At 34.9% G+C, this 22,578-nt stretch overlaps 1 protein-coding gene across 3 annotated transcripts in view; it reads right to left on the bottom strand.

The window, feature by feature from the left end:
- The window catches only part of LOC149795175 (attractin-like protein 1), a 167,556-nt gene that overhangs the window by 71,913 nt on the left and 73,065 nt on the right, over positions 1 to 22,578 (bottom strand). For 2 of the 3 annotated variants that reach the window (XM_089964893.1, XM_089964895.1), the window contains 2 exons: positions 21,401 to 21,513; positions 7,554 to 7,707 (listed from right to left, as the gene is read on the bottom strand). In XM_089964893.1, coding sequence (XP_089821019.1) covers positions 7,554 to 7,707; positions 21,401 to 21,513 — 267 coding nt within the window. Of the gene's footprint in view, positions 1 to 7,553; positions 7,708 to 16,390; positions 16,530 to 21,400; positions 21,514 to 22,578 lie in introns of all 3 variants that reach the window. The other variant, XM_089964894.1, reaches the window with a different exon arrangement.

Here is a 22,578-nt window from a genome sequence, read left to right as displayed (position 1 = left end):
AAGTTTGATAATGGGTGCAGTATCAGAATATTTCAAACTCATTAACAATCACATACTGCAACAGTGGACCATTAATTTATTCTTTTACAGGATGTAGTAGGACTGCTGGCAAGTACTACAAAACTTGAGACTAATGTCTCAAGATCTGACTCAATTAATTGATTGAATGATAACTGATTTAGTGGTATGCATATCAACACATCAAAAAGATCGTAATATGCCTGAGTGTACACTGTCTTGCCCAGAGGCAAGCAATGGCAGCTGATCTGAGACATACCAGAGTGGTTGTGATTCTAAAGTCTAACAACAGACCCACCAAAGGTTCTGCCTTAATGATCAAAGTTGCCACTTATGGCAAAGAAATAAAATTCATTTGGTCCAGTCAACTCATCTGAAAATGGGTATCAGCCACCAACCACTGTGCATTTAAGCTGGAATGGAGTGTGAGAGTCATGCTATGTCAGTTGCTTCACACCACAGAATCCAGGTTAAAGCCCCTGCACTGTTTTACAAGTAGGCTTAATCAGGAAGACATTTACTTAAAAACTGAACTTCATATTCTACAGCATACTTGAAGTCATAAAGCTTGAAAACAATACATGCTGCATTAACAGCAAAATGAATGCTGTTCAAGTATAGTATGTAATGAAACTAATAAATATGAAAATTCAATTCTTCTAATTAAGGAATTTTATAAAATTAGTTTCTGTTTGTGTGATTGGGATTCCTAACATAGCTTTAAAACATTTTCAGTCATATTGTTACAATGTCTGAAGTGTGGCAGTTTATAGTGATGCCTAGCACTGGGGCATCATGTCGCAGACATGTAGTATGATGTCCCACCCAGTCACATTATCCTGACACCATGTCGACCAGTCCTAACACTAACCTCTTAATGCTGAGTGCCAAGCAAGGAAGCTGTTAGTAACGTTTTTACTAAGTCTTTGGTATAACTTGGCCAGGGATCAAACCCACGACCTCCTGCATCCACCTCACTAGGCCACCACAGCGGTCTATACAATTAGTAATGAAACTAATATATATATATATATATATATATATATATATATATATATATATATATATATATATATATATATAAATCATTTACAAATACTGAAATACTGTCAAAGCACACAAGACAGTACCTGAATCGATAAGTAGTTCCATTCAGGTATTATGAACTAAAAACTTCTAGTTATCTGCATTTCATGATACAATTTTAATCAATCTAAATGTTTATTACTAAGGCTTGGTAAAAGTTTGCAATTTTTTATAAACGATAATAATGTCAGGCATATGTAACATTCTCTAGGGCACAGGTCGGAAAAGTGATTTTTAAAGCCACAACCTATGATGTAAAAAAAAGTGGATACAATCAAGCCATAGGTTGCACATGCCTGCTGGTGGTAATAATTCATATTTCATTTCTCTTTTAGCATGAAGCAATAAATTTTGTAAATAAATAACAAAAACCTTCTCCATCCACAAACTGTTGTACACTGCACCTGTTTTCAGGAAGAATTTACAGTATTTTTTGCACAGGCCACTAGTTTGGCATTTACAAAGCTGTAAATAATAAACCTATTATCAGGCAGCACAGGTGGCAGTGGATAGATTCATAAATTGGGCCATGTCAAATTATTTAACAAGGCTATGATGTGACTTTCTCAACCATTATTGCTTAATAATTAAAGATATAGATATCTTTGCTAACTACATGTTTTGGGCTTGTGCTGTTCTTGAAAATGATGTGAGGCATAAACACCTCTAACAGTTACTTCACAGTATGCTGACTGAAAAATCAATAGTCGGCTAAGAAACAGAGCTAGCAACTTATAGCAGTAGACATGTGGGTTCAAGGCAAGTAAAGTATCTCAAAAACGGCTGGAAGACAACTATTCTTAATTGCATCAAGCTCTTTAGTACACAATTTTTTCGAAAAAATTTATCTGAATCACAGACGGAAAGAACTTGCAATTTACACTGTGAGCATCGCTTGTCTAAAATGACCTCTGAACATGAAAAATGCATGTATGAATTTGGGCAGAATGATGAACTTCTTTTGCTATGTGCTTCCAGTACGTTGTCAGGTCAAGTAAATGATAACCTTACGTTTTATTTTGTCATGGCTATCCAAAATTATGGGCCTTGGTGACCTTACTGGTGTATTTTATTTCTTACAAATTTTTATATTTGACATGTTGATGTGGTACCAAATTTGTGCATTAAAAACTGTACCTAGCGCCTTGAGAACATGTCATTCAATTTGATGGGCATTCATAATATATTTTAACATTTCCCTAGTATGCTATCAAGCATGTAAAGAAAAGTAGAGTTTCTGCATAATAATGTAACGTTCCTATCCCAGACAAGCAGAATATTTTCCAGGAGTTGAAAATAAAGCCCAGCTAGTCCTGGTTTGAGGCAATGTTTTAGAACTGTTGTGACAAGTCCTCAAACTATAGCAAGTAGTCTTTTAAGTGTGTGTATCAATTTTCTATCATCTATTTTCAGTTTTCAGACATGTGTATAGAGAGAAATATACCTACATATCGTTATCCATTGCAATTTGTTCAAGTAATGATAATTCTAATATATGAAGAAAAGCAAATAACACCAAACTTTCATTCAGTGATGAGCCCTGCAAATCCTAACAAAAAAATCCTGTCAGTGACTAGTCGATTTTAAATGTGGAAAAAACAAATAAACACATGATATGTAATTCATCGTGCAACCTTCCCAAGTTCCCATAATCTCACACTGCATATCAGGTGGTGCAAAACAAAATGAACAGACTGGTAGCTCAAATAGGACCATGCTACCAAATATGTTCAGATACTCCATTTGGGAACTGGTCTACAGTGCATTAATTCAACACATGACAGTGCACATTCTGTTCAATAGTGATCAGTTAATTGAAACTCGGACACTCTAACCATACAATTTTTGTATTGGGGATACAGTGAATGATTTTAAGTTAAAAATTATCAAAAACTGGCTTTTCTGATCGACAATATGCTAGAAAAATTGGCATGTCCTCATTGGTAATTATCTGGTTATAGGTGGCTTAGGAACACTTCTATTTTGCAGCCCCTACTAAAGGTAAATTTCTTTCCCACACTGACCAGTAGTTTGATTTTTATTACCAGATAACTTCAAGAAATTAGAGAGACTGGGGATAAAAGATGTTTAAAATTTGACTTTGCTATAGAGAATGAAAATGGTTAAATAAATTACATAAAAGTTCTGTTTATGAAGCATCATTTTATCCCAATTTAACTAGACAGAGATGATAAGCTTGATAAAAGTTTAATGTAAAGTCAAACCCTTTTACCTGACATCTGGTTCTGTCTATCTTTCACAGGAGCTGCAGTGACTCAATGGGTTTAAATCCCACCATTAAATCAGTCCTGAATGGCTATGGTAATATGTCCTAGGAAAAGGCACTTTACTCCATTTTGCCTTGATGTAAATGATATTATGCCATAAAATGCCAAAAACCAGGCCAACTTTCACAATGGTAATTACTGATGTCAGAATTTACATGATAAAATGCCAAACCAGATCAACTTTCACAATGATTATTACCGATATCAGAATTTACATGATAAAATGCCAAACCAGATCAACTTTCACAATGATAATTGCTGATATCAGAATTTACATGATAAAATGCCAAACCAGATCAACAATCATAATTATTGATATCAGAATTTGTATATGATATAATGCCAAAAACAAGACCAACTTTCACAATGGTTGTTGTTGTTGTAGGGTTTAACGCCATTTTTCAGCACATGATAGGCTATACATGGCGGCCAGTATTAATGGTGGAGGAAGAACCCAGGAAAACCACGGAAGAACCAGCGACCCTCGAGAAGCTACCGGCAAGCTTTGTCACATACCCACATTGGCCGAATCCGAGACTCAAACCTACGCAGACAGAGGTGAGATGGCAGTGATCCGTAACGGAGAGCGTTTTAGACCACTCGGCCACTCAGGGCCCCTTCACAATGGTAATTACTTATATCAGAATTTACATGATAAAATGCCAAACCAGATCAACAATCATAATTATTGATATCAGAATTTACATGAGCTGACATTTTACAGAGAGTGTGATCTGTAATGCAGCACAGATGTTTATGGCACAAATATTGTAGATGAGTTTTATTATAAACTGTCTCTCATTACAACACAATTCATGACATAACAATGTCTTGTTGAGGACAATGTGACCAAAATGAAATTATTATACTTGAACTGGTCTATCAAATACACGATTAAAAAAGAACACAAAGCCCAGCATTACATTTATATTTTCTTTTTAAAATTTTGTTTGACAAAATTACAAAATATAGAATTTACGAAACTAAAATTATTATGGCACATCAGTGTTGCACATTGACTGCAGGATCATTTCCCGTGATTTTTTTTTCACGTCGGCCAAATCTTGTCCCTGTGCATCCCCATGCTTTGTTTGTTGGTTACAAAAAAAAAATCTAAAAATATGGCTAAAACTTTTGCCCATCTTCATCTATGTTGGCAAGTGTCACTAAAGGTGATAAAAACTCTACAATGGCAATAAATATCCATTTCAATACAAGTTATCTGGCAAAAAGAAAAAGATCTCAAGGTTTGTGGTAGTCAACCAAGTTGCAATGTAAAGTATTTTGATCATCACTTGTGTAACATATTTTCAAGGATCAAGTCACTTAATGAACTAATTAATACAATTACTGAATGTCATTTAATTATTGATTTATTAATTTAAAAATGAAACTAATTAGGAAAACATCGGTATTTTATTAAAATAAATTCTGGTAGATAATGGATGAACACTGCAGTTAAATGTCTGCAAGATCTGGAATTGAAAATTCACAGGGAAGTTCATCTGATTGTGTGTATGTGATTTGGATTTTTATCGTAGATTTAACAATTCTTCAGTCATATTATTAAAATGTCTGCAGTGTGACAGTTTATAGTGATGTTGCACTGGGACATCATGCCGCAGACATGTAGCATGATGCCCCACCCAGTCACATTATCGTGACACCAAGCTGACCTGTCGTAACATTAACTGCTTATTGCTGATTGCCAAGTGAGGCAGCTGTTAGTACCATTTCTACGCCTTTGGTATGACTCGGCTGGGGTTCAAACCTGTGACCTCCTGTATCTGAGGCAGATGCTCTAGCCACTAGACTGGAGTGGTCAAAGTTCATTTGAGGTTTACCAGATATTCAAACATGTTAATGTTTCAGTGAGTTACTTGGTAAAACATCACAATAATTTATTTTTATTTTTTTAAAATGACAAATTTAAGGTAGAAATTAGTCAAAGCAAATAAAATTATCTTCTGTATTTTTAAAGCAAACAGAACTATCTCTTGTTATGTTACACACTTCAGGTGCATTATGTACTATAATTTTCCTTTGTCCCTTTCAAATGCTGTGTTTGTTTTCCCAAAGTTTGGAGGGAGAGGGACAATATCCCCTGCCCTCGGGATCCTAGGTGCAACAGTGGTGTACATTTGGCTGGCATTTTTTCTCACACACACACACACACACGTACACACACACACACAAGTATTCATCACATTTTTATCATAGGCCCAGAACTGCTGTCAAATAATGCATTGGCAGATACCAGTTTATGCAATTTGTTATCTACAAACAAACAACATAAACCCAGATTAGGATCAATGTTGTCTGCACTGGACATAATTTAGAAGTGATTACAGATGCAACTCTATCCACTCACTGCATGTTCATATGTCACAGACTAGTTATGGGTGTAATAGGTACCAGGAGATGTTTTCCATGGACTACCACTATTCCAGAGATGTGACTATGAAAGATTTTAGTAATGTAAATCACTTCTTAATGCCTAGAATTGATCCTTCTGGACAAACGCCAAACAGTTTATTTGCAAGAAAACAAATGCCTAATCAACTGCAGCCATATTTCCCTCAACTTTGTATCTGTATAGCAATAAATCCAACAGGGGTCAAGCTAGGGTTAAATTATTTTAGGAGAGGTTTCATCACCTCTTGAAAAACAAAAGTGAGAGCTGAACTGGGAGAAGTGGGAACACAGTTAGAATTGGCAGACACCAAAGAACATATGTGGCACCACGAATGACATGGGGATGCACAAAATTTTAGACAGCGATTTTCTTAATATTACCACTCACACTCTGTAGCTTCTTTACAACATTTCATAAATAGGATTGCAAAATTATGATTTTAAAATTTGTTTAATTACTCATAACATTGTGCATTGGTTAGATTTTACTTTGGTGCTATTTTGCGAATTTTCACAAAAAAATGAGATGTAAGAAAACAACCTTGACCATACAGTACTTTTCGAATTCTAAAACATAACATTGTCTCATATATTACTGATCTAAAAAATGTTAAATTTAGGCTAAATATCTTGACATAATAAGACTTTGTTTTCTATGAATTGTATATTTTCATTCATCTGCATGCCCAATGAATTAAAAAACAGTTAAATGAAGAGGTACTTCCTAGACTATTACTATCTTTTGATATATTCACCAATGGTTTCAGAGTGATTTTAACAAAGAAAATGCTTTCACTGAATCTGTTCATAGACATAAGGTATTATTTAAATATTCCTATCAAGTTTTGAAATTCATGTTGATATGTTTCCATCATCAAATGATAACTTACGGGTGAAAGGGTTAAAGGTCAATTACCTTTCAAAACATGTGCCTATGAATGTGAAAAAGTATGTTTCCTTGGCACAGTTGATATCAATACATTCATAAAATACATTTTGCCAATGACTTACCTCACTGTGTTATTATGGTGGGTAGAGAGTGTGTGTGTGTGTGTGTGTGTGATCTGGATTTTTAACATAACTTGGAACAATTTTTCAGTCATATCGCTATGATGTCTGCAGTATGGCAGTTTATAGTGATGTTGAGCACTGGGGCATCATGCCACAGACATGTAGCATCATTTCCCACTGAGTCACATTATCCTGACACCAGGCCGACCAGTCCTAACACTAACCTCTTAATACTGAGTGCCAAGCATGGTAGATGCTTGTACCATATTTTTAATTAATCTTTGATATGACTCAGCCAGGGTTTGAAGCTGCAACCTTTGGCATCTGAGGTGGATGCTCAAACCACTTAAGCCACCAGAGCAGTCTCTCTGGTGGGCCAAGTAAGCATTTCAAAAGCCACAAACTATTGCAATCAATTTACGTAAAAAGAATCACTGGCCAAAGTTTTCTCTTTCTTAATGAAAGAGGTGAAGTTAACATTTTTTGATCGAGTCAGTCACCCACTTCACCCAACAGCATGACCCCTGACCCTATGGAAATAGACCAATTCAAGAATAATGAATACAAGCTAAGACATGTGCAGACGGAAGAAAAATGGCCCGTCACAATGCATGAAAAATGATCCAAAAGCAAAACTTTCTGAGATGAACAGACAGATGGATGGATGGACAGGCATAATGTTATATGCCCTAAAAATGTTGTGGTAGGATATAAAAATATGCCTATATGACCTACCAAAGCTACGCTGGTCTAGGTAAGAGCAAATTGGTGGTTTAGCTGAGAAGTCCCAATGACAATCATCAGTCACAATGCAGGCAAAGCAATTGTTTATCTTATCACAGACTGAGCTGTACCTGCGTGGACATTGCGGAATCTCGGTAATGATGTACTGTCAGAAGAAAGTAAATTGAGACTGAATATTATTTAACTCTGAGACAATAATCTGAGCATGCTGCAATTCATGCAAATTACATGCTGCATGCTAAGATGATGACGCTACACTGCAAAGGTATATAGGAATGGTGTTCAAGCCATGGGATAAGAAAATTCATGCCAGATAAAGAAAGCATGCCAGAAGGACTTGAAGGCTGGATTCACATAGCAAAAATTATATGGAGAAGTGGACAATGATCATGAAAAGGTGTTGTCAAACTTGGTACAGGGTCAATTCTATGCAGCAGCCTTGTATATACAATGATTGGTTCATTTAAATCCCTTTAATTCATCACTTCTTACATTTTAAATTGTAAGGATGGCAATAATTTTGGGGCATGTTTGGTTCTATTGTCAATATTAAATATAGGCCTGTGTGCAAGTTTCTTTCTTCTTTCTATCTGCAACAACACTGTACATTTAATATCTCTCAATGGAGATCCAAGTTATCACTGCTAAAAGTCAGCAATTCAGTGTAAGCATATTTTGGGTTACAATATCAGAATACTGATGTGGTTCCTATTTTCGAGAAGTGTGCAGAAGGGTTTGGATGTAAGGATAAGACCTAGCTTAAAGAAACGTTCAACTGGATATTTTTTAAAAGCTCCTTGTAGCCCACCACTGTATGTTCTGGTAAAAAAATAATAAATTATTCCCTTTTTATTCCTATTGGTCTACAATTAAACATAAAGTAGGAAAAAGCATGTTTGCTAGTTACTTTTTAAACTGGTTGTAAAATGACTAGCTTAATGGAAAAAGGTTTTTGCCAAGAACATGATATTGTCTTTTATATTACCACTGCCCACTAGTGTGCAGCACATTATCTGCTATGACTTTCTGGCAGAAATGAAAGTGAATCATGCATGCACTTAACTGATCCAAATATGATGGGCACTTTTTATTCATCATCATTATTACAGTGCTTGCTAGAATATTTTAGAAATTATCAAAATCACAGACTTTCATTTTCATGAACACAAACAGCAAATTTTACTTTTGTCCTCTTCATCAGAAGTCTGTTAGAAAACTTCTTTTAAAATCAGTAAAATTCATACCTTATGAAACTGTAAGTTCCTTCTTCAGAAAATTCATGGCTACAAATAACATATTTCACAAGGTAGCAAAGCCAAAAAGAGGTATAAAATTTGCTGCCTGCTACTATGTATTTAGAATAATGTATTAAAGGAAATGGCAATTAATCTTGATCTTCTTTGCCTTTCAGCACCTCTTTACATTACAAATTTTTTATTTAATTTGTATTTGATTTAATTTAATTGTTTGTAAGTTTTACAATCTTATTTTTAATTTCATTATATGTCAAAATAACGTTTTGTTTACTATGAACCTGATATTTTTTCAGAAAATAGTTTGACCTTGATTCTTCAGTTGTAAACACCTAAAGCTGACCTAGTTCCTGACCTTGATTGCAGAAATCACTGATACAAGCAAACAACTTTTTATTTTTTTTATTCTTGGAGTAAAATGATTGGTTTTTATCAAGGTCATACTGGAGTTACATGTGTTTTTAAATACATTAACAGCCTCCATTTCACAATTCTGGGCTTTCCAAAATTGTGCATTAGATTTAATATTGATGCTTAGAGAGAGATCTGTCAGGCTTTTCTCATTACACTGGAAAGTGTCTGTTGTGGCAGTCTTAGAGTTATAACTTTTATTCAAATTATTTGGATTCTAAAAGCTTAATTAGTTTTCCTGGAAATATTTGAGTGCTCATACAGAATTCTTGGACAAAGATATTTAAATTTTACTGGGAAATTGAAACACCGCATTACTGTTTGTGAATAACACAGAACTGTAGACACAACAGCACAATAATAGCTACAGTATATGTCATCATCTACCATCTTGGATTTCTTCGTTGGGACTCAAACTTGAATTCATCAGAACATTTCATTATTAGGACTTCTAAAATTTAATTTGTTGATTATTCCTGGAATAGTTTTGGATTTGATTCTTAAAACCATAAGTTCTTATTTTTTCATGTATACAGTAGTTTTCCTGGGAAATAAATCATTGTGAATTTTTTCAAAGCTTGTTGTTTTCACCCTTTCTTTTGTTACTGTTTATTAGAGCCTAAACAGTAACATAAGAATTGGGGGCTTGTCTGGGATATTTTAATTCTGGCTAAAATATTTCAGATGTTTTCTGAAATTTTAATTCCCCGTGTTTTTGACATCTTTAGTGAAATTAGCAAGCTCTTTCTAAAATGTCATTAAAAGTTGAAATCTTTCTTTCAAGTCCTACCCAGAACCAATTAGACCTTTTAAAAAAAGATGAATTAATTCAACTTGGCAGAAAATATCACCTTTTTGATGTAAAGGCTTCCTTAATGAAGCAAGAAATAAGAAATACTGTGGTCCAGTACTTGGAAGAAACAATTGTTTTGGATAAAAGTGCTTCGGTTTAAATCAGTAAGTCTGCATCAGACTCTGACATAAAAGTAAAGGAATTAGAATTAAAATACAAGATGGAATTTTAGTTGAGGAAGCTGGAACTTCAGAAAAACAGAGAAAGAAAAACAAATGCTATTACAAAAAGAACAAATGCAAATGCAATCAGATAAGGAAGAAAGAGAGAATGAGAGGGAATATCAATTTAGAATTAAAGAAATGGAGCTGGCAAGTGAAAAGCATATTCCCACTTCAAATACAAATTTAAGTTTCCATGTTGCAAAGAATATTAGTTTAGTGCCCTCTTTCAGATAAAGGGAAGTAGGCAAATATTTTATTCGTCTTGAAAAAAGCTGAAATTTGAAATGGCCAAGGGAGCATTGGACTCAATTATTACAATGTGTACTCACTAGTAAGGCTAGTGATATTTACAATTCACTGTCAGTTCAACAAAGTGATAACTATGATACAGTTAAAGAATGCATCTTTAAGGGTTATGAGTTAGTCCCTGAAGCTTATCATCAAAAATTCAGAAACTACTAAAAGAAGCTGGACAAACCCACATTGAAGTTGCTAGAGAAAAAGAGCAGTTATCTGACATATGGTGATTAGCCAAGAAAGTTGAACAAGATTATGAAAGTTTCAAACAACTTGTATTGCTTGAAGAGTTCAAGAACTGTGTCCATAGTGACATCAAGACTTATCTTTACGACAGTCAAATAGAAACCTTGGAAAATGCTGCTCGTGCTGCTGATGAGTATTCATTAACTCATAAAGTTCCTTTTGTAAATAAAACTTCAACTCAACAGTCTTCTAGCTGAAAAGTATTTCAGCCTAATACAAGTCCTTCTAAATCTCAAACTGGCCTAACTTCTAAAAAAACAAGCATCAGATAAGCTTGACTCAAGATCCTTTTCTCTTCCTACGTGTACCTACTGTAAGAAGACAGAACACGTTATTTCTGATTGCTACAAATTGAAAAATAGGCATCAGAACCAAGACAGACCTATTCCAAATGCTCTTATTTCTAAGAGGTCAAGTTCATGATCATGCATTGAAAGCAATACATTTGTTGGGTCTAACAAACCCCAGTCTGATTTTATTATGGAGAATTATGAACCATTCATATTGAAGGGTTCTATATCACTCTTGGGTGATTTGACTAGTCCTATCCCTATTAAAATGTTAAGGGACATGGGAACTTCTCAGAGTCTTTTATTGTCAGGTACTTTGCCTTTTTCTGAGAAGTCTTCTTCTAAAAAGAGTGTTCTTATTCAGGGAGTAGAGTGCAGCTTTGTTAATGTTCCTCTCCATTGCATAAATTTGTCATCAGACTTCGTCTCAGGACCTGTGACAGCTGGCATAGTGTCTGTTTTACCCGTTGAGGGCATTCATTTATTACTAGGCAACAACCTAGCTGGAGACAAGGTTGTGGTTAATCCACTTGTAACTGGCAAGCCTTGACTGGATCAGAAAGTCGATCCAATTGAAAAAGAATTCCCTCATTTATTCCCAGCTTGTTCAGTTACCAGAGCTATGGCAAAGAAAGCTCTTGAGAATGATGGTGATCAGGGAAGTATTCCTTTAGCTGACACATGTATTGGTCAGGCTTTTGATGACATCACCTTCACACCTTGTTTGGATCAATCAGAAGGTATTGATCACATTGATCCTCTTTTAACTACTCATTCTCTTTATTCTAATCAGGGTGATAAACGACAATCACTTGTCGTCGCACAGGCAAAAGAACCTGAGATCTTCTGTTTATTTCAAAGTGCCATTAGTGAAACTGAAGCCACTTAAGTACCTGTCTGTTATTTCATTAAAAATAGAATTCTTATGAGAAAAAGGAGGCCTTCCGAGATACCTGCTGGTGATGAGTTTTCAGTGAACTATCAAACTGTAGTTCCAAAACCTTACAGACAGGAAATACATAGTCTGGCCCATGAAACTCCTTTGGCTGGTCATTTAGGGATTAATAAAACTTACCACAAGATCTTGACTCACTTCTCTTTGCCAAAAATCAAAAGTGATCTTGGTAAATATTGTAGAGCTTGTCATACTTGTCAAATGGTAGGAAAACCCAATCAGAAGATACCTAAGGCTCATCTACACCCTATTCCTGCCTCTGATGAACCATTTAGCAGTATTAATAGTAGTATTACGCTGGTCCCTTACCTAAGTCAGGTAAACAATACCTTTTGAACATTATGTGTGTATCAACAAGCTTTTCAGAGGCAATTCCTTTGAGGAATATTAAATCTAAAACAAGACTAAAAGCTTTGATAAAGATTTTTATTCAATTTGGCTTTCCCAAATCTGTCCAATCAGGTCAAGGATCAAATTTTAGTTCTGGAACTTTCCAGCCTATTATGCTTGAATTTGACATCAAGCAATTCAAGTAAAAAGTGAAATTATGGTTTGACAGAGCTAAAATGGTGGGAACTTTTGAATCTGGTAATAGAGTTCTGTCTCTCTTGCTCATTCTTCAAAATTTTCATCAGATTAGATATTACAGCCCTTACAAAGTTAAGAAAAAATGAATGAGTTAAATTATAATATTTGTCCTCCTTGGATCTAAATAAGTTATAGGAGTACCAGTATACTGAAAGAGATAGCCAGGTTAAACATGCAATTAATTTAGTTGTACTTGTCCCACTCGGTGAAAATTTAAGTGAACGAATATCATTGGATTCTACTGATATTGGAATGACAAATCTTCGGAATTCTGAAATTATTAAAGATCTGGACCAGAAACTTTCACATTTGCAAGAGCAAGAAAGAAGTGAACTTAAACAGTTATTATTTGAATATGAGGACTTATTTTCAGATGTTCCTACAAGAACTAACAAAATTTTACATGACGATGAAATGGTAAATTCTAAACCTGTGAAACAACACCCATACATGATGAACCCTCTCAAACAGGAATACTTGAAAAAAGAAATTCAGTGTTTGCTGGAGAATAATTTTATAGAGCCCAGTAAATGTGACTGGAGTTCACCATGCATGCTTGTTCCAAAACCAGATAAAACTTTTGGTATGTGCACTGATTATAGGAAGGTGAATAGTGTGACAAAAACAGATTCATTTCCATTACCAAGAATCAATGACTGTATTGGTAAGATTGGAAATGTCAATTATGTCACCAAATTTGACCTTCTGAAAGGATTTTGGCAATTCCACTAAAGGAAATTTCAGCATTCATCACTCCAGATGGACTTTATCAATATAAAGTAATGCCGTTTGGGATGAAAGGGTCACCAAGTACTTTTCAATGTCACATGAATATGATTACCTCTGGTCTAGACAATTGTGATGCTTATATTGATGATGTCATCATCTACGACACCAGGAAAGAACATCTAGCAACAATTTGGAAATTCTTTGACAGACTCACAGATGCAAGTTTGACAATTAATTTATCCAAAAGTGAGTTCTGCCGTGCTAGTGTAACTTTTCTAGGACATATTGTGGGCCATGGACAAGTTAAACCTATAAATGCTAAGGTCAAGGCTATCTCTGAAGTCCCTGTACCTGTAAATAAAAAGCAACTGATACGATTTTTAGGTATGGCTGAATACTATCAAAAATCCAATTTTTCTATAATTGTTGAACCTCTGACAAATTTACTGAGTAACAAAAAAGTTCCTTTGGACTGAAAAATGTCAGGAGGCATTTGACAAGTTAAAAGCCATACTTGAAAGTGCACCAGTTCTTACAGCTCCAAACTTCAGTCAATCATTTAAACTGTCTGTTGATGCAAGTGATGTTGGGGTTGGAGCAGTTTTGATTCAAGAAGACAAAAATAGCATTGATTATCCAGTGTGCTTTTTTTCTAAGAAATTAAATAAGCAACAAAGAAATTATTCAACAATCGAGAAGGAATATTTAGCTTTGATACTGGCATTACAACATTTTGAAGTTTACATTAGTTCAGCTCCTTCTTCGATTAGTGTGTTTAGTGACCACAACCCTCTTACTTTCAATGGCATGATGAAAAATAAAAATCAAAGACTATTAAGGTTGAGTTTGTTGTTACAGGAATATGTATATTTCTTTAGCAATTTATAAGAGTTCTTTTTAACCTAATTAACTAATCTATGGTAAAAAGAAAGCTTTATTATATAAATCTTTCTTTTTCTTTATGGGGGAGTGTTATGTATATTTGATTTAATTTGTATTTGATTTAATTTAATTGTTTTTAAGTTTTAAAATCTTATTTTTAATTTAATTATATGTCAAAATATTGTAGTTTTGTTTACTAGGAACATGATATTTTTTTCAGAAAATAGTTTGACCTTGATTCTTCAGTTGTAAACACCTAAAGCTGACCTAGTTCCTGACCTTGATTTTAGATATTCACTAAGACAAGTAAGCAACTTTTTTTTTTTTTTATTCTTGGAGTAAAATTAATGGTTTTTATCAAGGTCATACTGGGGCTACATGACTTTATTTTATGTAAACAGCCTCCATTTAGCAATTCTGGGCTTTGAGAAACTGCACATTAGTTAGTTTTAATAGTGATGCTTAGAGAGAGATCTCTCAGTTGTTGTTTTTTGTATACACTGGAAAGTGTCTGTTGTGGCAGTCTTGGAGTTATAACTTTTATTCAAATTATTTGGATTCTAAAAGATTAATTATTTTTCCTGGAATTCTTGAACAAAGATATTTATTTAAATTTTATTGGGAAATTCAAACACCGGATTATTGTTTGTGAATAACACAGAACTGTAGACAAAACAACACAATAATAGCTACAGTATACGTCATCGCCTTCCATCTTGGATTTCTTCTTCAGGACGCAAATTTGAATTCATTATAACATTTCATTATTAGGACTTCTAAAATTTAAATTGTGGATCATTCTTGGATTATTTTTGGATTTGATTCTTAAAACAGTAAGTTCTTATTTTTTCATTTATACAGTATTTTTCCAGGGAAATAAATTATTTGTTGATTTTTTCAAAGCTTTTTTTTTTTCACTCTTTCTTTTGTTATTGTTTATTACAGCCAAAACAGTGACATAAGATTTATTATTACTACATGTCTCTTAACGTTCTGCAAGGACCCTGCCTTTCTTTCTTTCACAGTTGTTTCTTCCAAATAACTTCCCACTTGTCAAGTCCTTAACTAATCCTGCAATGTACAATGCAAATCCAGATATTTAGGATGGGAAGTGGCACCTCACAACTTCAGACCAGATTTTCAAGAATATCTCCCAAGCTGGTTGTTGTTGTTGTAGTTGTTGTAGGGTTTAATGCCATTTGTCAGCACATGATAGGCTACACATGGCGGCCAGTATTAATGGTGGAGGAAAGCCTGGAAAAACTCCAGAAAGAACCACCGACCCACGAGAAGCTACTGGCAAGCTTTCTCACATACCCACAATGGTCGAATCCAAGACTCAACCCCATGCAGACAGAGGTGAGATGACAGTGATCCATAACAGAGAGCGCTTTAGACCACTCAGACACTTGGGGCCACATTGACAGCTGGTATCGACAATGCTGAACAGCTCCGGTTCTAACTGCTTTAGCTGGACCATACTGGTACAATTATGTGGAGGTGATTTCAAGATCTTCTGAGAAACTTTACAGTTGGCTGAAATTCCAGGGTAGCTGAGGAATGATGATGTTTAAGTTGGAATAAGTTTCTTTGATGAAATAACTGTCTAATCTGCATCAGTGAAAGTAATTAGACCAATTCATTTCCTTCATGAAACTTAACACTATTTCAACAGACTTTGGCATTCCTTGCCTGCTAGTGCATTTCAACCAAGTGAAATGTATGATAATGGATCGTGAAAACATATCCACCTGATTGTACCAGGATTTGATTCCATCAGGAAAAATAGATCAAAGTACAGTCCTATAAAGCAATACTCTCTAAGATGTACAGCAGTGTCAATATGGTTTGTTAGGTATGTGGGATATTCTTGAAAACATGGCCTGTAGATGTGAGGCAAAATGACCTGCAAGATGCTACACGGCACTGTTTGTGGTGGCAGTAAGATGTTGCCCCTTCCATCATAAATATCTGGGTTGACTTCTTACACTGTATGACTAGTCCTAATCCATTCTTAAGCTGACCACTATATTTTAAGTTATTAGGCAGTCTGCCAAGGTTCATCAATGGGGAAATAAAAATCTTTTAATCATTGCCAGAGCAAGATGGTCAAGATTATGACTATCACTATTTTGGAGCAAGGCAGATTCTGATACCAACCATCGTATACACATTCTGTATTACTCCAGGCACATTCCTTGTGAAGTTGACATGCATAGCAATTGTTAAGGTTTCCACACTTTGTCTTGAAATCAATCGATGATGATGGACACTGTTGTAAATCTGTTATTGTCCTTTCCTGGAATACAACATACATCAAAACACAAATCAAGGCACATGTATAACACCAAACACATTAGAAATCAAATGCATGCAAGAACAAGATGCCCAAATGTAGAGATGTCAAAATTTTCAGAAATTCTACTGGGTACTCGTCAATCATAATGATTGGTTACCTGGGTACCTGATCAAAAGGAAATTGTATTAAATGTGAACCTGAACTGCTTTGTTGTTGGTTCACACATGCCAACCCCCAAGAAAGGTATAAGCATAATTTATTACTACTGTAAGTGGCAAAAAGTGTAATCTAAGCATAAAAAGATCAATCTATATATTACATGCCATAATTACAGAAAACTATGAAAATCAAACATATTTATTGTATTTAATGTACATTTATTTTTGCTACTTAATTGGATCTGCAGTTAAAATGGATAAATTATTTATGCATAACAGTCTACATGTCTACAGCAACTTTTGCAAATAGTCATAAAGTCCACAAATGATTGTAGTCATATCCTTGACTTGCCATGGTTCATTCCTTAACGACAGTCTGGTGCAACACTTTTTTAAGTTTAAAAAAGTCCCTCTCCTCTAAAAATTTTCACTCACGTAACATAAAACAGTCACATCAATACAGCCCATTTTTTTATGATATCTAGTGCTATTTATTTTCAATTTAGATTGGTCCGCTACATATGCAGTATCAAAATAGATTGAATCTAATCAGGTAGTTTCACACTGAAGAATACTGTTTGTTTTCTTGGAGCTGTTTCAAGTAAAATTAATGCAAAAATAACCATATTTACACATTGGTCAATTTTAATTAAAATTATTTTTCAGTGTTATTAAATAACAAAGATTTCCCTTATATTTAAATATTTCAGTGAAAAATTGCATTCTGTATAGTTGTCCATTTCGTTCATTTTTTCCTAACAGGTTAAAAGAAGTGCATGTTATGGTAACCAAGATTTTGTGTTGATTTTGCTGCTATAAATATATCTGCCTCGGGTTTCCTGTTAATAAAAAATAGTCCAGTAAACAAACATGTGAACAGCGACCTTGACTTGAACAGCTAATACTTGCTCCAGGGCCACAGACTTGGGGGGAAAATGGCATTCATTAAAGTGGACATTTATATTTTGCTTTCCTTTATTTGAATTGTAGTACCTATTTAAATTTATTTCATCGAATATTTCTTAATCAGTACTTACTGTCGCTGTCGACGAAAGGTACTGACCTAGTTAATGTCATCATGATTTCAAAACAAGCACGTTTTAAGTCATGAGAAAAATGGTACACAAACCATAGACAGGCATGAAGTTAGAATGGTCCAGCTTTAAATATCAGCACTGATTCTTAAATAGGTTGCATGAGAAAGGAGAGAAGTGTCCTTGCTTATATTATTATACGGTATATGTATGACAAGGAAACTGTAAGCAGCCATATGAGCCCATGTGATGATGAATAAATGTGCATATGACATGAACCTCGAACTGTTTCTGTGTATTCATTGTCTTAATCTAAATTTGGAACATTTTTTTAAAATGGGTACCCATTTGCTCATTTAATTACCCAGGTTATTAGTACCCATGTACCCGATGGCATCTATACCCATGTGAGCCTTATATCATTCACCTGGCACATATTAGTCTACAAGGCAAATTAATAACATGCCTTGTGTCTTGGGTTGAAAGATAGTTATCCTGGGATAATTTCCAGTTATTTGGAAGAACTGGTGGTATCTGACATGTTGTTTAACTGTTTCTACTTTGATTAACTTCAGCTGGACTAGATGGTGCATTGGCATCAATGCATGAATATGAAAAGTGTTCACATCTGATCTGATTTAAGAAGGCATCTTTGAAAGTTTCTTTCAAACATTAGGAACAATCTGCTATATTTTATAGAAGTATCATTTGTAGGTTTTCCACCTGGTCACTGTAGAAGCCACACCAATGCTGGTGTAGCAACCTTGGATATAACTCTGAAAGAGCAAGTAACAGTCATGCATAGGTTGATAACGGAATAAGTAAACAATACATTTTCTGTATCTGGTTGCTGTTTCAATGGCACTTTCAACAAAATATTGGGTATATCATATAATGAAAATGAGAGCTAACTGCCTTTCCCAGAGACATAATGAGGTAGTTTACAAGGCCAGCCTGGTAGATTTTGAACCTGCAAACTTAGATTACAAGTCTGATGCTCTAGCAACTGGACTGCTGTGACTCCAATTTGATATCATAAACCAAATTTGAATAAAATTATCTAAGCTTACTCTGCACAAGTTGAAAATCAGTTTTCCATATAGTTGCAGGGATCCCAGGTGGTCGAGTCTTCAAAGGTGTTCACCTTTACAGATCAATGACATCTCTGCTTGGCCAATGTGGGTATGTCAAAAAGCTTGCCAGTAGCTTCCCATGGGTCCCATGTTTAGCCTATCATGTCCTAAGAAACTGCATTTCACTCATAAACAACCAAATATACGGTTGCTATGGAAGCCATCTCATTTCCAGCAGAGCCACCTAAGACATGATTCTGACAGAGCATGTCCTAACAAACATTTATAAACTTACGTCAAATCTGGCATTCTAAAGGAGTAGTTGAAAATAGGTTCTTCACCAGGTTGCTGAGAAGGACAAACCATTACAAAGGGTGCCACTCAAGACAAAGTTTTAACACAATATGTTGTAATAAACATTCCTAGTGAGTTTGAATGAAATTGGCTCAGCCATTCTAAAGTACAAACTATGATTTCCAAACTGTTTGCATGGAACCCACACTACTGCTAGGGGAGCCACCTCAAACAAAATCTTCATAGAGCATGGCCTAACAAACACTGCAACCAAGTTTAAGTTAAGTTGGCTAAGCCATTCTAGAGGAGTTTAAAGTAGGTTTTCCACATAGTTACTAAAAAAGCCTCAAAACTGCTAGGGTAGAATCCCAAGAAAACATTTTCATAGATAATGTCCAAAGAAATATTCCTATCAAGTTTGACAGAAACTGACTCAGCAGCTCTAAAGAAAAAGTTGCCATGGCAGCATCCCATTGCACGGACAGCTACCCCTGAAAAATAATTCTGGAAGAATATGTCCTGACAAACATTCCTACCAAACCGATTTTAAAAAATGGTTCTGCCATTGTGGAGAAGTAATTCAAAATAGGTTTTCCCTATATTATGTAAGCGAGAGAAGCCAACCCTTCTCCCACAATTTTGATACAGCATGTCCTAAGAAACACTCCTACAAAGTCTGCTTGAAACCAGTGAGACCTTTGATGGCCCAGAAGAAGAAAAAAGTAAGTCTTCCAACTGGCTGTAATAAGTCTTTCAAATGGTTGCTAAGAAACCCACCGCTACTATAGGCACACCTTTGGACACAATTGTCTGACAAAGCTTGTAATAACAAACATTCCTACCAAGTTTGATTAATGTCATTCTTGAGAAGATCAAGAAATTCAGAAGTATGGCCTATACAGTGATCAAAAGCTCAGCCAATCTGAGAAAAGTTTGCCTCATTAATATGCATCGATCTAATTTCCAATGGATTTTACTAATAATCAAAGTCATCTGCAACTTGATAACTTGAGCCCATATTTTGTGCTTGATCAAAATCTAATCCTAAATATGGTCTTCGGATTTGTAACAAGCAACCATTGAGAGATGCAGTACCATATCATAAGCTCATTTGGCTTTCTGGACAGGAGAGCTAAAAGAACAAGTCAAAGAATGTGAATATATACTGTATGCAACAAACAATACATGTTACAGGCATGCAGACCACCATGAAAAGCATAAGGAGTAAAACTTTCACAGTTAAACAACAAATATTTTCCACATTTCACTTGCCATTTATACTCACTTTTAAGTTGAATCAAACTGCAAACTGCACAGACCTGGATCTTCTATTGCACAAAGCAGCAGCAGATCTTGGTCTATGCAGTTTGTAAAACAAACCTCATAGATCCTGATCTGCTGGTGCATAGTGCAGACCAAGTTCTATATTACTGGCAGTTGGACTGGATTAATAAGCAAGTATATATGGTACATTGTATTACAGCTAACAGTTATCTCTGTACATGAAAATGAAACTGAAAAATGCTTATCATAAGGGATATTCCACTAAACATGCATGGTCACCAGGGAGGGCAGTTTTTAAAAAAAATATATGCTAAGGTTCTCTGAGTTGATATGAAAATGATATAAAATTCTAAATTGCACCTATGGTGACTTCTCCATAGTGAAAGGGTCTTTTCCAGGTCACTAGAAAGTTTTACTGGAATAGTCCTAAATAAATGATTAAGAAAAATAAAGTAATCATCATCATCATGAAATTTAATATTTGGTTTCCCATAGCATGTACAATTAAAGTATAAAAAATTGTGACATAAATTCTCACTTTGTACATATTCCTCATTTAAATACTAAAAACAATAAATCTAAAAACATTTATTTAACTGAGGTATCAACAAAATAAGGTAAGTGTTTTACAAACAGTTATGTTGCTGTGTCTATACTTTAAGTACAAAAATACAATATGGGTAATAGTGACCTATAACTGTTTTTTTTGAGCAAACAACAAATGCAAACATTAATCTAGCTAATTAATCTCTACTTTGTTAATCTGATAAAAAAGTAGGTCTTAAATAACAACTACTACAGAAAAAATGAGGTGCAGATGAAGCAGAAGGCATTTTTATTGTGTTATATATGCGGTGGGATGGGCAATGATGAAGATAATCAGACTAATTTAAGTGTTTTGAAATAAACAATCATATTAGAATGTGATCTGTCATGGACTCATTCAAAAATGCCTTCTGACACCTCCCCCACCCCTTTATTTTTGAAACAGCCCTCGAACAACATCAAAATGAAAATAGAAAACCTACCTGGGTGCTGGCATGACACGAGTTAGAACAGTTGTTGGAGCACCATTTGCAGCCAAATTTGGAGGATAGGCAGGATGGGCAATCCTTTAGTGTCGGGCAGACATCTTTGGCATCTGAAACAACACCATTATAAGGTGTGAAATTTGCACAGAACTTTGCACGAAGCCTAATCTCCCCAATTTAATAAAAACTGAAAACTTTCAAGGAGGAGCTTTGATAAAGGGTGTACTGAGTTTGACATGAAACAGGATCGTTCCTGTGAATTACACAAATATTTTAACATTTTGTTGTGGTATTAAACAAGAGTCCCCTGAAGGAACAATTCTTCCACTGGCCTATCAGACTTTCCTGGAATTCACATTAACTCCATTTCTACTTAAGTGCTGAGTGTTGTAACTATCTATGATATTCTGGAGTGATATGATTTTCAAAATGGCCCCTATGGCAGCCATGTTGAATATTAGACAGACAGTCATTTCTTTAGGACAAACTCTATTAGAGGATATTTGTTGATATTACCATCCATTCAGGAGATCTAGTGACATGATTTTCAACGTGGCAGCTATAACCAAGGTAAGATCTGCATCAATTTATTTGGACCAACTAGGTATCATATTAGTCTTCTAGTGAAAACCCCATGTCAATATGTCTATCTATTTAGGGGAATTGTTTTTTTACCACCTAGATGTCACAGGAAGTCTTCTGGCAAAAAAAATAAATGTTGATATGACTTTCCATCTAGGAGAATTAGCGATGACATTATCAAGCTGGCTTTACTGGGTATCATACTGGCAGAATTTGTATTTAAGACCAGACACCATAGGAAACATTCTGGTGATCACCCCATGCTGATATGACTTTCAATTCAGAAGGGGTAACAATAACAAGTTCAAGGCAGCTGCTGTTGTAGCAATGTTTGATTTGAGACTGGCACCATTTGTAAGTATGAACAACAAGACAACAAAAGTAGTAATTTAGTCAAAACCCCTTGTTAATATGAATAATCACTCAGTAGTAGTAGTGAAGAGATTTTTTTCAAGATGACTGCTGGAGAAAACATACTCGATGCCAAAAGCAGAACCATTTCTATTTAGGAGCAACCAGACAGCACAAGAAGTCTTCTAGTAAAAACCACATGCTGATATGAGTTTCCATTCAGAAGGGAATGCAATAACAAG

The sequence above is a fragment of the Sinohyriopsis cumingii genome, chromosome 7 (genome assembly GCF_028554795.1).
Source record: "Sinohyriopsis cumingii isolate HCF-2022 chromosome 7, ASM2855479v2, whole genome shotgun sequence".
NCBI lineage: Eukaryota > Metazoa > Mollusca > Bivalvia > Unionida > Unionidae > Sinohyriopsis > Sinohyriopsis cumingii.
The sequence above is the reverse complement of the archived record's forward strand: the minus strand, read 5'-3'. Positions and strand labels throughout refer to the sequence as shown.